This window comes from Gorilla gorilla, chromosome 7, assembly GCF_029281585.2.
Source record: "Gorilla gorilla gorilla isolate KB3781 chromosome 7, NHGRI_mGorGor1-v2.1_pri, whole genome shotgun sequence".
Lineage (NCBI taxonomy): Eukaryota > Metazoa > Chordata > Mammalia > Primates > Hominidae > Gorilla > Gorilla gorilla.
This window is the reverse complement of record NC_073231.2, coordinates 46,360,674-46,377,941: the sequence shown is the minus strand read 5'-3', so window position 1 is coordinate 46,377,941 and position 17,268 is coordinate 46,360,674. Positions and strand designations below refer to the sequence as shown.

The window sequence follows — 17,268 nt, the reverse complement described above, 5'->3', positions numbered from 1 at the left end:
CTGTCTTGGCCTCCCAAAGTGCTGGGGTTACAGGTGTGAGCCACTGCACCAGGCCTGAAAGCTTGTTGACAGTATATAGTAACATTACTGATTTTTGTAGGTTCATTTTATATCCTGCAATTTTGCAGAATTCATTTATTATTTCTAACAACTTTTTTACATTTTTATTTTCTTTAAAATTTTTTAAAGTTTCTAATAGAGACAGGGTCTTGCTATGTTGCCCAGGCTAGTCTTGAACTCCTGGCCTTATGTGATCCTTCCACCTCTGCCTCCCAAGGTGCTGAGATTACAGGCGTGAGCCACCATGTCCAGCCAGCTGTAACAATTTTTAATGAAGTCTTTAGAGATTTCTATATATAAGACTATGTCATCTGCAAAAAGATAATTTTACTTCTTCCCTTCCAATTTGGATGCTTTTTTTTTTTCTTGACTAATTGCTTTGGCTAGGACTTCTAGTACTATGTTGACCAAGAGTGATGAGAATGGACATCACTGCCTTGTTCCTGATCTTAAAGTAAAACCTTTCAGTTTTTCACCATTGAGTATGATGTTGACTGTGGGTTTTTCACATATGACCTTGTCCTCAAACTCCTAGCCTATCTTAATGATCTATGAAATGCCTTTCAGGTCATTCTCCCATTGTCTTGATGTAGAAGAACACTTGGCTCCCTTCTATCCATACTAATTTCGTTATCGAATTTTACTATAAGTGGCCAAAAGAAGCCATGCAGCACCTTGAGCACTTTCCTGCTTATCTATTTCTTCTACCAGATAGTGTAGATCTTTGCTCTTAAGTTCCATTTTTCACACAGTTTTAGGGAACAGACACAAGTCCATCAAGTTCTTTGCAACTGTGTAGCAAGGATGGCCTTTACTGCAGTTTCCAATACCTTGTTTTTCATTTGTGTCTGAGGCCTCATCAGAATTGCCTTTACCTTCCACATTTCTACCAACATTCTGATTATGACCACTTAAGTAATCGCTAGGAATTTCCACACTTTCCCTACATTTCTTCCCTTCTTCTGAGCCCGCATCAGAATTGCCCTTAATGCTCTGTTCATGGCAATATGGACTTTTTTCTAGCCTGTTCCTCCAAACTCTTCCAGCCTCTGCCTATTATCCAGTTTCAAAGCTGCTTCCATATTTTTAGGTACCTGTTACAGCAACACCTCACCTCTCTGGCACCAATTTTCTATCTTCATCTGTTTTTTGCTGCTATAACAGAATACGTAAGACTGGGTAATTTATAATAAACAGAAATTTATTTGGCTTATGGTTCTGGTTGTTGAGAAATCCAACATTGAGGCATTGCATCTAGCAATGGTCTTCTTGCTGCATCATCCCATGGCAGAAGGGCAGAAGGCCGAAAGGGCACTTGTCAGGGGTGGGGAAGGAGGCTATACTCATCCTTTCATCAGGAATCCACACCCACAATAACCAATCCACTCCTGCAACAACAGCATTAATTCATTCACAAGGGCAGAGCCCTCATGAACTGATCACCTCTTGGAGGTTCCACCCCTCAACACTCTTGCACTGGGGATTAAATTTCCAATGCATGAACTTCAGGGAATGCATTCAAACCATAGCAACACCTTATAGTTATGACAGTCTGTTTTAAGCTAATGACAACTTAAATTGAATCACATATAACAACTCTACACTTTAGGATTTGGAGACCAGCCTGGGCAACAAAGAAAGCCTCTATCTCTAAAAAAAAATTTTTTTTTTTTTTTTTTTTGAGACAGTCTTGCTCTGTCATACATGCTGGAGTGCAGAGGTGTGATCTTAGCTCACTGCAACCTCCGCCTCCTGGGTTTGAGTGATTCTTGTGCCTCAGCCTCCCGAATAGCTGGGATGACAGGCACGTGCTGTGCTGACATGCCCAGATAATTTTTGTATTTTTTGCGGAGATGGGGTTTTGCTATGTTGGCCAGGCTGGTCTTGAACTCCTGACCTCAAACCATTGGTCCACCTTGGCCTCCCCAAAGTGCTGGGATTACCGGCATGAGCCAGCACACTTGGCCTCTACAAATTTTTTTTTAATTAAAAACAAAACAAAAAGCAGGCCACATGTGGTGACTTATGCCTGTAATGCCAGCACTTTGGGATGCTGAGGCAGGAAGATCACTTGAGTCCAGGAGTTCAAGACCAGCCTGGGCAACATAGTGAGACATCATCTCTACAAAAAAAAAAAAAAAAAAAAAATTAGCTGAGTGTGGTAGTATACACCTGTAGTCTCAGCTATTGGCAAGAGGATCACTTGAGCCCAGGAGTTAGAAGCTGCAATGAGCTATGATTGCGTCACTGCACTCCAGCTTGGATGACAGAGCAGACCCCCGTATTTAAAAACAAACCAACAAACAAAACTATTTCATTGGGCTTCTTGGATTTGTATTTCCATTATTTCCATTTTCTTCCCTAGATTTGGGAAGTTTTCAACCAACCTTCCTTCCTTCCTTCCTTCCTTCCTTCCTTCCTTCCTTCCTTCATTCCTTCCCTCCCTCCCTCCCTCCCTCCCTTTCTTTCTCTCTTTCTTTCTTTCTTTCTTTCTTTCTTTCTTTCTTTCTTTCTTTCTTTCTTTCTTCCTTTCTTTCTCTCTCTCTCTCTCTTTCTCTCTTTCTTTCTTTCTTTCTTTCTTTCTTTCTTTCTTTCTTTCTTTCTTTCTTTCTTTCTTTCTTTCTTTCTTTCTTTCTTTCTTTCTTTCTTTTTGAGACAGAGTCTTGCTCTTTCATCCAGGCTGGAGTGCAGTGGCGTGATCTCAGCTCACTGCAACCTCTGCTTCCCAGGCTCAACTGATTCTCATGCCTCAGCCTCCTGAGTAGCTGGGATTATAGCCATTATTTCTTTGAATAAACTTTCTGTAGTCTGTTCTTTTTTTCTTCCACTTCTGGAACTCTCATAATGCATATATGGTTCTGGTGTCTCACCATTACCTTAAGTTTTCTTCACTCTTTTAAATTATTTTTTCCTTTTGCTCCTCTGATTGAATTATTTTCCAGTGACCTCTCTCTGAGTTCACTGATCCTTTCTCTACTTGGTCTAGTCTGCTGCTGAACCCCTCCGGTGAACTTTTTAGTTCAGTTATTGTGTTCTTCAGCTCCATGATTTCTTTCTTTCTTTCTTTCTTTCTTTTTTTTTTTTTGAGACAGAGTCTTGTTCTGTCACCCAGGCTGGAGTGTAGTGGCACAATCTTGGCTCACTGCAACCTCTGCCTCCTGGATTCAAGTGATTCTCCAGCCTCAGCCTCCCAAGTAGCTAGGATTACAGGCACATGCTACCACGCCCAGCTAATTTTTGTATTTTTTTTCATAGAGATGGGGTTTCACCATGTTGGCCAGGCTGGTCTAGAACTCCTGACCTCAGGTGATCCACCCGCCTCGGCCTCCCAGAGTGCTGGGATTACAGGCATGAGTCACCATGCCCAGCCTTCAGCTCCATGATTTCTGTGTGGTCCTTTAAAATGTTTTCTTTCTTCTTGTTGAAATTCTCACTGCATTCATGTATTGTTCTCTTGACCTCAGTGAGCATCTTTATGTAGGTATTTAAAATTGTCTGTCAGGTAAATCATATAACTTCATTTCCTTAGCATAAATGAGGAAGATTTGTCTTGCTCCTTTGTTTGAAACATCTTTGCCTGATCTTTCATTTTCCTTGTCTCTCTGTTTGGCATCTACACATTACAAAGCAGACATCTTTTTCAGTCTTCACAGATTGGCCTCACAACAGGAACATACCCACACCTATTGTTGTGGGAATCAGGAGGACAAGAGAGACCTCGGGGGAAAGCAAGAGGATCTTTATTGAATGCACTCAGACCCAGCGGACTTAACATCCAAAAACTGGGCCCTGAACAAGGACAGCACTTGACTTTTATACACACTTCTAAAAGGGGGTGGGCTAGCTTGAAGCAGGCTTACAGTGGCACAAAAGCAAGGATATAGAGGCAGAACAATTAATCCAATTGTGACAGGTTCATAACTCAGGACTATACATGAACATTGCTATGCAACCCAGATGTCTGTTATCTAGGTTTTGCTCAAAAGAGCCTTGCACTGGTTTATCTCATAACCTTCACCATGGTGCCCAGACAGCTGTAGTTCAGGCCTGCTCAGGCTTCTCACGACCTTTGCTGTACTTCTTAGGTAAAACAGAATACTTGAAGTTCCTAGTTACAGAGAACAAGAATCTGTAAACTCATATCATAAAAGAAAGGAAAATTTGTTTTTCCTCTCCCTATGTTGAGGGAGTGCTGGGAGAGTCTCCAGAGCACATTTCTTTGTGTCGTATCTTCTCAGATAGTCTTTATCAAGACTTTTCCTGGGTCTAGGCCTTGCCTGCTACTGCCTTTGAGATGAGTCAGCCTAATACAGGAAAGCTTATTTCTTTCTGTTTTTAATTTTCTTTTTCTTTCTTTCTTTAATTTCCCACTTCACTATTAGCCTGGTTAGAGATTCTGGGGTCCTCTACCAACTCTTTCTCACTTCAGGGAGATGCAGGCAGCTGTGTTTTTTTGTCCACCTATTCCGTGCTGAGCCAGAGATGGGGTGGTGGAGGGAACTGTGGCATCTACCAGCCCAAGCTGCTGTCTCCATTCCCCTGCCAGGCAGCTAGACTATGCCAGACCTGTCAGAACTCTAGGACTGATGAGACAGATATAAGTTTTTTGGGGATCCCCAGAGAAATTGGGATGCTGGATGCATGGATTAACTCTTTCCCTCCCCAGGAGAAAGCTGAGAGCTAAGATTTTTCATCTTTTCACTCTGTGCTGAGCAGAGGGGAGGATTAATGATGCCTATCTGCCCAAGCCACTGCCTTTATTCTCCCCTGGGTGGTAGACTGTGCCAGACTCATCAGAGCTCCAAGACTGGCAAGACAGAAGCCAGTCCTCTGGGGAGCCCTCGTGAAAAAGCTGGGGTTCTGGACATGTGAAACGACTTCTCTCCTCCCATGGGTGGAGCTAGGAGCTGGTGTTGGGGGGTCTCTTCCTGATTGTATGACACCACACCAGGGTAATAATCTCTGATTAGAGAATGTCCCAAGTCTCCCTACTGGCTTTGTTGAATCTGGTTTTGTGTTCTCCTTGGGTGCAGGAGTCTTTCAATTAGTTTGATTTTTCATAAAGGGAATATTTCTGTAAATTGTTGTGTTAGTGGAGGCAAGAAGAGTTCAGGGCTTCTGATTCTGCCACATTGCTGATGTCATTCTTCTGGGGAGATATTTTCAATCATCATCAATTTTTCTTATTTTATAATTTTAATGCAAGATTCATCTTAAAAGGCTGATATTCAGAATACTATACTTAATGGAGATGATTTGTAGTAATTTATTGACATTATCTTTATTGCTTTTAGATAAAATGCAATACCCAATTTCAATTAATGTTAACCCCTGTATAGAATTGAAAGGATCCAAAGGATTATTGCACATTTTCTACATTCCAAGTAAGTTCAAATTTTTGCTTTTATAGACCAATCAAAGGAGTTAAGAAATATCAGTGATAAATGATTGTGTTTCAGATATACTTGTATTCATTATCTATTGCTACGTAACAAATTACCACGATCTTTGTGGCTTAACACAGCACACATTTATTATCTCATCATCTTTGTTGATCAGTGTTCTGGGCATAGCTTACCTGTGTCTGCTTCAAGGTCTCCCATAAGGCTACAATCAAGGTGTTTGCCAGGCTGGAGTCCCTTCTGAGGCTCAACTAGGAAATATATACTTCTAAGCTCACGTAGCTGTTGTCAGTATTCAGTTGTTAGTATTCAGTCCCTTGCTGGCTGTTGGCCACCCGTCAGTTCCTTACCACATGGGCATTTTCAGTATGGCTGCTTGCTTTTTCAAAGCCAGCAAGGGGGACAGTCAGCTAACTAGGCAAGTCACAATCTTACATAGCATAATCATGGAAGTAACACTCCATCATCTTTGCTGTGTTCTATTGGTTAGAAGCAAGTCACTAGGCTAGCCCATACTATTGGGAGAGGATTATACAAGAACATGTGGGTAGAAATGGGAATAACTTCAGCTGTCCAACAATCTTACAGGTATATCCTTCGTCAATCATTAGCTATAAGTAATATTGGGTTTCCATTAGTCAAAGATCTGTGTGTCAGCAAGCCAGGACTTTAATATTTTTTAAAGATGGTCTTTCTAGAGAAAAATACAGTAATAATGGGATGACAGAAGGCCATGTGTTTTGTTTTGCTTTGTGTTGTGTCTTGGTTTTCCTCTCTATGACTTTGCTTGTTATCAGCTTAGAAAAAACTAATGCAGGTGGGGTGATAGCATGGGGCTGTATCTCAGTCTCTGTGCAGACACAAAACTTTTTCCTCTCCTACCAGTTACCCAACATTGTTTATTGCCCGTAAGCTCTGGAATCCCAGAAAACTTTAGTTTTAATCTTTATCATCATCATTATCACATAATTTACATCCTAGTTTAGATTTGGAGCTTGTTTTAGATTAATACTTTACAGAGTAGTTTTACATAAATAAGCTTAAACATTTTCCCCCGATTTTAGTTCTCTGGCTTACCAGAAAAATGAAAAACAACAACAACAAAATCCCCAAAACTGAGAACCCAGGAATGATAGACAACAAACTTGTGTTTTAATTTTCATGATTCTAGTTGTTCAACCTGTTTTTTTGACACTCTGTATCTGCATTCATTTATTCACTAAAAAGATGCTTAGTAAATTGTAAGTATCATGCTAGGCACTGTGAATTCATTGATAAGATATTCTCTCTCTCTCTCTCTTTTTTTCTTTTGAGATGGAGTCTCTGTCTGTTGCCCAGGCTGGAGTACAGTGGCATGATCTCATCGGCTCACTGCAGCCTCTGCCTCCCGGGTTCAATCCATTCTCCTGCCTCAGCCTCCCGGGTAGCTGGGATTATAGGCGCCCACCACCATGCCTGGCTAATTTTTGTATTTTTAGTAGAGAAGGGGTTTCACCATGCTGACCAGGCTGGTCTTGAACTCCTAACCTCAAGTGATCCACCCGCCTAGGCCTCCCAAAGTGCTGGGATTACAGGCGCGAGCCACCGTGCCCAGCCAATAAGACATTCTCTTGATCTTCAGGAATCCATCAGTGCAATAGGAGAGACAGAACTGCAGATAGTATGGTATAAGTGAAGTGATAGCAACAGGGCTTAGTGACAGCACAGAGCAAAGGATGATTAACTCTATTTCCTCCACTTTCCTGGCCAAAGATAAAATAAATAATCTAAAGTTTTGCTTGGCTAAGGCTCTACAGTTTCTTCTTTTTTCCTAGGTTCTGTTTTCTGGTCTGTTGGCAGGTTTTACCCCTACACAATTGGCATAAAGGATGATTTACATAATGAATAATCTCACTTTCAAGTGAATCCCTTGCCCTTACTCGCAGGAAACAGGTTGTATCTTTCCAGGCCAAGATAATAAGACAGTACGAAATCATTTAGAGTTCTCTGAAAAGCAGACACTAAGAAGGAATTAGGCTAGAGATTTCTTGGAGGAAACGCTTGTGAACAGTAAAGGGGAGAGGAAGCCAGAGTAGGCTAGGAGAAAATTCAGATTGGGGTGCAGGTCTGATACCTTTGAAAAGAGAGTAGGGAGGAAGGAGAATTAAGTAGGATAATCCTCAGACCAGAATGCATCCCTGAGACACTCTTGGCATGGGCCAAATAGGAAGCCCCAGAGCAGAATGCCTGTCGTAAGAGACCCATGACAGGCGGGAGTAGCCTGGCTCTAGGGTCCTTGCAGTGCTGGATCATTATAGGAGCAGCCTAAGAGAGGGTGGCCTCTGGCTGAGTGCTGAGATAGATGTGAAGGTACGGCAGCTGCAGGCTGTCTGCCAGCTACTCTTCTCACAGCAGCTGCTTTTGAAGGGAAATTTGAGGGACATACCTCAATGGCCATCACAAGTGTTTTATAATTTCTCACTAAATATGACATTTATATAACAAATTATATTAATTCATTAACAAAATAATTATTCAGTCATATTTTTATAGCGCAATTATGTTTCCATAGAATATACTATAATGTTGGTATAAAGTGTGAGGCCACATTCATGGAAATCAACCTTATTTTTATGGCCTCATTTCTACTTGAATTCAGGAAGAGATACAAGTACAAACTTGAACCAAAAATAGGTTGCGAATGGAAATGATACCTTTTGAGATGTCATAGCCTTGCTAGTAAATTATTTGTATATTATTAACTGATTGACAAATAAAACTGGAGCATAAGCTTCCTTCAAGGTTATTTCTGGAAGTTCCTGGAATTGTCTTTGGTAAGCTAAAAAATAGTCCTCTTTTATACCACATGACAGCCACCATGTTTCTTTTCTTTTTTTGAGATGGAGTCTCACTCTGTCACCCAGGCTGGAGTGCAGTGGCGTGATCTCGGCTCACTGCAGCCTTTGCCTCCTGGGTTCCAACGATTCTCCTGCCTCAGCACCCCTGGTAGCTGGGATTACAGGCACCTGCCACTGCACCCAGCTAATTTTTGTATTTTTAGCAGAGACAGGGTTTCGCCATGTTGGCCAGGATGGTCTCGAACTCCTGACCTCAGGTGATCTGCCCGCCTCAGCCTCTCAAAGTGCTAGGATTACAGGCGTGAGCCACCGCTCCCAGCCCATGTTTCTTGTCTCTCACTCCAACACCCATATTGACATCCCCGGCCTGCTGAGCCACAAAAGTGGTGTCTCATTGTTGCCATTGTTCATGTTCTTAACGTGACCACAGTGGTGTCCAAGGACAAGGAGTTTCTCACAACTTAAACTATTGAGTTGTCAAAGCAGGACTTCCTTTCCTGGAGTTATTGAAGACTGGAATCATGCTGTATTTCACGAAGAAATGGAAGAAGGTCCTTTGCCCTGCATTGTCACTGGACACCACAGTGGTGCTGTCTTGTGCTTCTGTGTCTCCAGGAATTCCTTGTGAAAATGGTCTTTCAACTTCTACACACAGCACTGCTTTTGGAGAAGTTCAAGCCCAAGTCCATGGAGTAGGCCATGGGATCACTGTTTGAAACAGACGCCATGATATTCTTCTCCACACCCTACCCTGAAAGTTGAGAAGTGAAGACAAATTAGGAAAGTTGGTGGTGCTTCAGATTCAGAGCAATGAGGGCCTACATGAAGGCAGCGCGGTAATGGGGATGAAAAGGAGGTTAGAAAGATTTACTGGGACTGGGAATTCTAGTGCCAACTTGGTGATGAAGAGGAGGAAATCACTTTTAGATCTGTTGGGTGAGGTAACTGGGCAACATTTGAGTAGAGATATTGAATAAATACATGGGATCAATGCTCAGGAGAAAGGTTGAGACTAAAGTTGACTTGAGAATTGTCACCTTATGTGGTACTTGGCCTGAGAGAGTGTGCAGAGTGAAAACTAAGGAGAACTGAGGATAGATCCTGGAGAAATCCAGGAGTCGATGAAATAGACTGAGGAAGAGGAGTCAGAGAGATTGGAGGACACCTGGAAGGGAGTGGTTGCACCAACACCAAAGAAGGTTTAGGGAAAGGAGCAGGCAGTTCTGTTAAGCATAGCCAAGTTCAAATTAAAGTTAGAAAAGTTGTCTTTTGATTATGGTTACAATGAGTCATGGTGATCTTACTAGGAAAATATTTTCAGTGAGGTAGTGGTTGCAAAATTGTTTTCATTGTGAAAAGGATTGTGCATCTTTTTTGGCCAGGCATGGTGGCTCATGCCTGTAATCCCAGCACTTTGGGAGGCTGAGGTGGGTGGATCACGAGGTCAGGAGTTCAAGACCAGCCTGGCCAAGATGGTGAAACCCCATCTCTACTAAAAATACAAAAATTAGCTGGGCACGGTGGTAGGCGCCTGTAATCCCAGCTACTCCGGAGGCTGAGGCAGAAGAATTGCTTGAACCTGGGCAGCAGAGGTTGCAGTGAGCCAAGATTACGCCACTGCACTCCAGTCTTTCTCAAAAAAAAAAAAAAAAAAAAAAAAAAAAGAAGAAAAGAAAGAAAAGGATTGTGCATCTTTTTCATTTGGGCCAACTGAATAAGTTGGAAGAGTTGAGAAAAATGCATTGATTACTGGAATTTTTCATGGTAGCTGGAAATAGGGAGATCATGAGGAAATTAAAAAATAGGCATACATTTAATTTTTCATCAAAAGATTCTATTTTATTCTCAAGAAATCTTTCATCAGAACTCCTAGAAAGTTGACTGTCTCACTGTCCTTCCTTTCCTTTTCTTTTCTTTTGAATTTTCTAGCAGAACCATAGAACTAGACATTTTATGTCTTTATTTGATAGTTTTCTCAATGAAGTTATGAAGGCTCTTCTGTTTTTAGGCAGAGCATGCATAGTTTTACTGTGGAACATTGTATTTGATTATGATTTACTAGTTGCCCTCTCAGAACTTCAGTTTTCTCATCTGCAGAAGAAGAGTAATAATTGACATCTTGTAGATAGTTGTGATGATTAAATGAAATAATGTAAGAAAAGCACAGGGCCCCTTTTAACTATACAATAAATGTTAATTACTATGTATAAAAGAATCTACTATTTGAGGGCCTAATAGGATTTTTTCTTTTAAAGGGAGAGATTTAAAGCAATTATATTTCAATCTCTATATAACTGTCAACACCATGAATCTTCCAAAGCGCAAAGAAGTTATTTGCCGAGGATCTGATGACGATTACTCTTTTTGCAGAGCTCTGAAGGGAGGTAAGTATTCAGTTCATATTACTTTTAGAATAGGAAATAATTCTTTATGAAAATGTTATGAAAATTAAATACATTGAAAATGGGAAGTTCCTTTTCTGCTAATAATTCTTTTTCCATCCAAAGTTTTTACTTTTAGCAGCTTAAATAACATTTTATAACTATATACTTGAACTGTTAGGATGACACTTACATGATTTGTATTATTAATATTTTTCATAGTAACCCACCAGATTTTCTATACAGTTCTTGGTTTCTTCAGTGACTTCTGCCTTTATGTTCCTCCTTGGAATTATTTACAGAATAATAACATTCAGAAATTAGGACCCTTACAGAGATCTTGCACCAAGGGATAAAAAAATAAAAAATAAAAATGAATAAAAAAAAGGAATTACTACTTTAGAGCTATATTCCAGCTTTTCCATTTACCAGCAATGTGACTTTTGGCATGTTATTAATATTTAACCTTTCTTGGCCTCATTTTCCTCAGCTATAAAATGGGAAAGTAAAACACATCATACATAGTTTTAAGAATTAAATTTGAGAATGTGTGTTAAAAAAAAAAGCCTAGTACAGTGTTCAGAATAAGAATCCTTCTTTTGTTATGAATTTTCCAGTCCTGTCATCTTTATAATGAGGGAACTGATGTTTGCAGTGGCTTAGTAATGTGTCCATGGTCATTTGGAGAACTAGTAAGAGAGCAGCATCCTAACTCTAAGACATGACTCTCCTACTGTGTCATGCTTTCTCTCTGGAAAAAAAAAAATCCCTTAGCAGATTACTGTTTTTTTTAATTGTGCATTTCTTTTACACAATCTCTGTGGAATTACATTGATATTTTACCTGAATCTTCAAAGTTTCTCTTTCTTGAGACCTCAGAGGTGTCAGACTCAAACCAGCTTGTCTACTTCTTCTCTCCCTCCTCCCACTTCCTTCCATAAACATCTATTGAACCTAATTTGAGCAAATCGTGATTTACGTTCTGGTTATCTGAAGTTGAATGGTAGGATCTCCTTCCTCAGAAAGTTACTCTGGGGAAAACTGGATTGCCATATGCAGAAGAATAAAACTGGACCCCTAGCTCTCACCACATACAAAAATCAACTCAAGATGGATGAACAACTTAAGCATAAGATCTGCAATTATAAACATAGTAGAAGAAACCTAGGAAAGATTCTTCTGGACATTGGTCTAGGCAAAGAATTTATGACAAAGATCTCAAAAGCACAGGCAATAAAGACAAAAGTAGACAAATGGGATTTAATTACATCAAAAAGCTTCTGCATAGCAAAAGAAATAATCAACGGAGTGAACAGACAACCTGTAGTATATGAGAAAAAATTCGCAAACTATTCATCCAACAGGGGACTAATATTCAGAATGTACAAAGAACTCAAGCAACTCAACAGCAACAACAAAAACAAATAACCCCATTAAAAAGTGGGAAGAGTGGCTAGGCACAGTGGCTCACGCCTGTAATCCCAGCACTTTGGGATACCAAGGCAGGTGGATCACGAGGTCAGGAGTTTGAGACCAGCCTGGCCAACATAGTGAAACCCCATCTCTACTAAAACTACAAAAATTAGCCAGGTGTGGTGGCATGCGCCTGTAGTCCCAGCTACTTGAGAGGCTGAGGCAGGAGAATCGCTTGAACCCAGGGGTGGAGGTTGCAGTGAGGCGAGACCATGCCATTGCACTCCAGCCCAGGTGACAGAGTGAGACTCCATCTCAAAAAAAAAAAAAAGTGGGAAAAGGACATGAATAGACACTTATAGATACTTTTCAAAAGAACAGATAGAAATGGTCAATAGGTATATTAAAACATGCTCAACATCACTAATCATCAGAGAAATGCAAATTAAAGTTGCAATGAGATATCATCTTACCTCAGCCAGAATGGCTATTACTAAAAAGACAAAAAGTAACAGATGTTAGCAAGAATATGGAGAAAAGAGAACTCATCCACTTTTGGTGGGAATGTAAATTAGTATAGTCTCTATGGAAAGCAATATGGAGATTTATCAAAGAACTAAAAATAGAACCACCATTCCATCTAGCAATTTCACTACTAGGTATCTACTCAAAGGAAAAGAAATCAATATATCAAAAAGATACCTGCACTCATATGTTTATTGCACTAGTCACAATAGTAAAGATATGGAATTTACCTAAGTGTCCATCAACAGACGAATGGGTAAATAAAATGTGGTATATTTACACAATGGAATACTATTAAGCCATTAAAAAAATGAAATCATGTATTTTTCAGCAACATGGATGGAACTGGAGGCCATTATCTTAACTGAAACAAACCAGGCACAGAAAGTCAAATATTGCATGTTCCCACTCATAAGTGGGTGCTAAAAAATGTCTACACATGTACTACAGAGTGGAATGATAGTGAAGAGTTGGAAGGGTGAGGGGGTGGATGATGTAAAATTAGTTAATGGGTATATGTTACTCGGGTGATGGGCACCCTAAAAGCCCTGACTTGACCACTACACAACCTATGCAGGTAATGAGATTGCACACGTACCTGGTAAATCAGTATAAATAAATAAATAAAAAAGTCACTCCGTTCTGGGAAAGACAGTTATAAGAACAAAATTTATAATAAAATTACGTGTAATTTTATTGTAAATTGATTACAGGTATGAGCCATTGCCATACAATAAAATTATATTTACATATAATTTTTTTGTAAAATTATTGTAAATTTTTTGTAAATTTATTGTAAAAAGGTATATGTAAATAACATATAGTTCTATTAGCAATAGAACTATATGTTATTAGTTTTAACTGTATAGTTACTAAATAACTGTGGCAGAAAAACTGGGATAAGTTTTTTTTTGAGACAAGATCTTATCTTGTGGCTCTGTCACCCAGATTGGAGTGCAGTGGTGCAACCATAGCTTACTGCAGCCTCAAACTCCTGGGCTGAAGTCATCATCTAGTCATAGCCTCCTGAGTAGCAAGGACTACAGGCACAGATCACCATGTCCAGCTAATTCTTTTTTTGGAGTCAGAATCTCACTCTGTCACCCAGGCTGGAGTGCAATGGCACAATCTCAGCTCACTGCAACCTCCACTTCCCAGGTTCAAGTGATTCTGCCTCAGCCTCCCGAGTAGCTGGGACTACAGGCGTGTGCCACCATGCCCGGCTAATTTTTGTATTTTTAGTAGAGACAGGTTTTCATCATGTTAGCCAGGCTGGTCTCAAACTCCTGACCTCAGGCCTTCTGCCTGCCTCGGCCTCCCAAAGTGCCTCCCAAAGTGCTGAGATTACAGGTGTGAGCCACCACACCTGGCCCTAATTTTAAATTTAATTTTATTTTAATTAAAAAATAGAGATAAGGTCTCACCATCTTGCCCAGGCTGGTGTTGAACTCCTGGGCTCAAGTGATCCTCCTGCCTCAGCTTCCCAGAGTGCTGGGATTACAGGTGTGAGCCATTGCTTCTGGACATTTTTAAATTTTTTGTAGAGACAGGGTCTCACTATGTTGCCCAGGCTGGTCAGACAAGCCTTCAATAGAGTATTTTATTAGCGTCTGGGATCTGAGAACATCAGAGGGTGAGGGGGAAAAACATTCCCTGGAGAGGAAACGGCATATACAAACACATCTAGTCATGAAAGAGTATGGTTTATTTGGAGAGTAGTTTTTTTGTAGTTGGAGCAGAATGTGCTTGTGGGGAATTGCTGGAGATAAGCCTAGAAAAGGGGGCAGTGTGAGCATGTAACTCATGCGCAAAATATTGGCCAGTATCCTATAGTCAGTGGGCAGGGATGACCCACTGAGATTTCCATTTTTACAGATAACTAGCATCCATATGGCAGGAGGTGGGGGTAGGCTGAGGCAGGAAACTTGGGTGGAAGGAAGAGCATCCAGGAGGCTCTGTGAGAGACCATGAGGGCTGAACGAGACGGCGGCCAGGGAGTACCAGGGAGGAGACGAAAAAGAGATTTTTGTGAGACAGAATAGGCAGGATACACTGATTTAATGTGGCAGGCAAGGATTAGGTAAAATCAAGACCCTCTTGGGCTGGGTGCCTGTAATCCTAGCACTTTGGGAGGCTGAGGCTAGGAGTTTGGGGCCAGCCTGGGCAAGGAGGTGAAACACCATCTCTGAAAAAAAAAAAAAATTAGCTGGGTGTGGTGGTACCAGCCTTTAGTCCAGCTACTTGGGACTGAGGTGGGAGGATCACTTGCACCCAGGAGGTCTTGGCTAGCTGTGATCCACCACTGCACTCCCTGACTTAAAAAAAAAAAAAGCAAAAAAAAAGCACCACACTTGAGGGCCGGTGACTGGATGTATGGAAGTGCCATTATCTGAGATGATGTGTACAAAAGAACAGGCAGGTTTTTTTTTTTTTTTAAAGGGAAACATAATGAGTTCTGGCTTGGGCATGTTAAGCTCAAGGTAATTTTGGAATATTCAAATAAACATGGCCATCTGGCAGCTGAGTATGTGGGCCCAGAACTTAGGACTTTCTGATTTAAGAAGCATTGACGTATCAAGAGACCCTTGAAATTTGGGAGTCAAATTTGCAAGTACCATACATATCTATGTTTAAAATAATTTTCCTTTTGGTTGTTATAAAAGTTATACATCTTTATGATATGATATTTAGAAAATATGGACAAGCAATTATAAAGTAAAAGTTACCCATAATCTCACCAGTTTACACACACACACACACACACACACACATATATCTGTTTCTCTCAAAAACACATTTATGAATCAATGGATGGATATTTCAAAGCATCTTAATTTTAATAAGCCTGGGCTGGGCATGGTAGCTCATGCCTGCAATCCCAGCACTTTGTGAGGCCAAGGCAGGTGGGCTGCTTGACATCAGGAGTTTGAGAACAGCCTGGGCAACATGGTAAAATGCCGTCTCTACCAAAAATACAAAAATTAGCTGGGTCTGGTGGTGCATGCCTGTGGTCCCAGATACTTGAGAGGCTGAGGCGGAAGGATCACTGGAGCTTGGGCAGTGGAGGCTGCAGTGAGCCGTGATTGCACCACTGCACTCCAGCCTGGGCAACAGAGCAAGATAAAAAAAAATTCATAAGCCTGTAAGTTCTGTTACTGGGATTTTGCTGGGGCTGCTGTTACTAAGTACCATAAACTGAATACCTTAGAAAAACAGAAATTTATCATGTAACAGCTCTGGAGTCCAGAAGTCTGAAACCAAGATAACGAGGCCATGCTCCCTCTGTAGGAGCTAGGCGTGGATCTGTTCCAGGCCTCTCTCCTAGCTTCTGGTGGCCTAAGGCATGTCTTGCCTTGTAGATGGTCGTCTTCTTCCTGGGTCCTTTCACTGTGGTCTTCCCTCCTATGTTTGTCTATCTCAGTGTCCAAATTTCCCCTTCTTAATAAGGACACTTGCATATTGGACTAGGGCCCACCCTAATGACCTCATTTTAACTTGATTATCTGCAAAGATCCTGTTTTTAAATAAGGTCATGTTCACGGGCACTGGAGGTTAGGGCTTCAACATATCTTTTTGGGGGACACAATTCAATATACAATACCATCTGAGGCTCAGATCCTGCCCCCTGCATAGCTGCCAGGAAAACTAGACTGGACCATGAGTGAGCTGCATGGATACCTTTTGGGGAGAGGAGAGGAGAGCCTAAGAAGGGGTTCTGTTCTCCCTCGCCCTGCCTCAGTTCCCTCTTGCCTTCTTCAATGTGGGCAAAGCTTCAAGCTAACTTCCTAAGAAAAGAATGGAAGGGTCCGTTCCAAGATGGCCAAATAGGAACAGCTCCAGTCTGCAGCTCCCAGCATGATCGACACAGAAGACAGGTGTTTTCTGCATTTCCAACTGAGGTACCTGGTTCATCTCACTGGGACTAGTTGGACAGTGGGTGCAGCCCACAGAGGGCAAGCCGAAGCAGGGTGGGGCATTGCCTCACCCAGGAAGTGCAAGGGGTCAGGGGATTTCCCTTTCCTAGCCAAAGGAAGCTGTGACAGACTGTACCAGGAAAATCGGGACACTCCCACCTTAATACTGCACTTTTCCAGTGGTCTTAGCAAACAGCACACCAGGAGATTATATCCCGTGCATGGCTCAGTGGGTCCCATGCCCACAGAGCCTTGCTCACTGCTAGCACAGCAGTCCAAGATTGAACTGCAAGGCAGCAGCCTGGCTCGGGAGAGGCGTCCGCCATTGCTGAGGCTTGAGTAGGTAAACAAAGAGGCCCGAAAGCTTGAACTGGGTGGAGCCCACTGCAGCTCAACGAGGCCTGCCTGCCTCTGTAGACTCCACCTCTGGGGGCAGGGTATAGCTGAACAAAAGGCAGCAGAAACTTCTGCAGACTTAAAGGTCCCTGTCTGACAGCTCTGAAGAGAGCAGTGGTTCTCCCAGCATGGTGTTTGAGCTCTGAGATTGGACAGACTGTCTCCTCAAGTGGGTCCCTGACCCCTGTGTAGCCTAACTCGGAGACACCTCCCAGTAGGGGCTTACTGACACCTCATACAGCCAGTGCCCCTCTGAGATGAAGCTTCCAGAGGAAGGATCAGGCAGCAATATTTGCTGATCTGCAATATTTACTGTTCTGCAATATTTACTGGTCTGCAG

General features: G+C 41.6%; 1 protein-coding gene across 3 annotated transcripts in view; it reads left to right on the top strand.

Moving 5' to 3' along the window:
• The window catches only part of LY96 (lymphocyte antigen 96), a 41,291-nt gene that overhangs the window by 8,078 nt on the left and 15,945 nt on the right, over positions 1-17,268 (top strand). For 2 of the 3 annotated variants that reach the window (XR_010134829.1, NM_001279747.1), the window contains 2 exon segments: positions 5,355-5,444; positions 10,555-10,683. Coding sequence is in view for 2 of the 3 variants with exons in the window: in NM_001279747.1 (NP_001266676.1) it covers positions 5,355-5,444; positions 10,555-10,683 (219 nt within the window). In the remaining variant the exon portion in view is untranslated. 3 annotated transcript variants of the gene reach the window in all.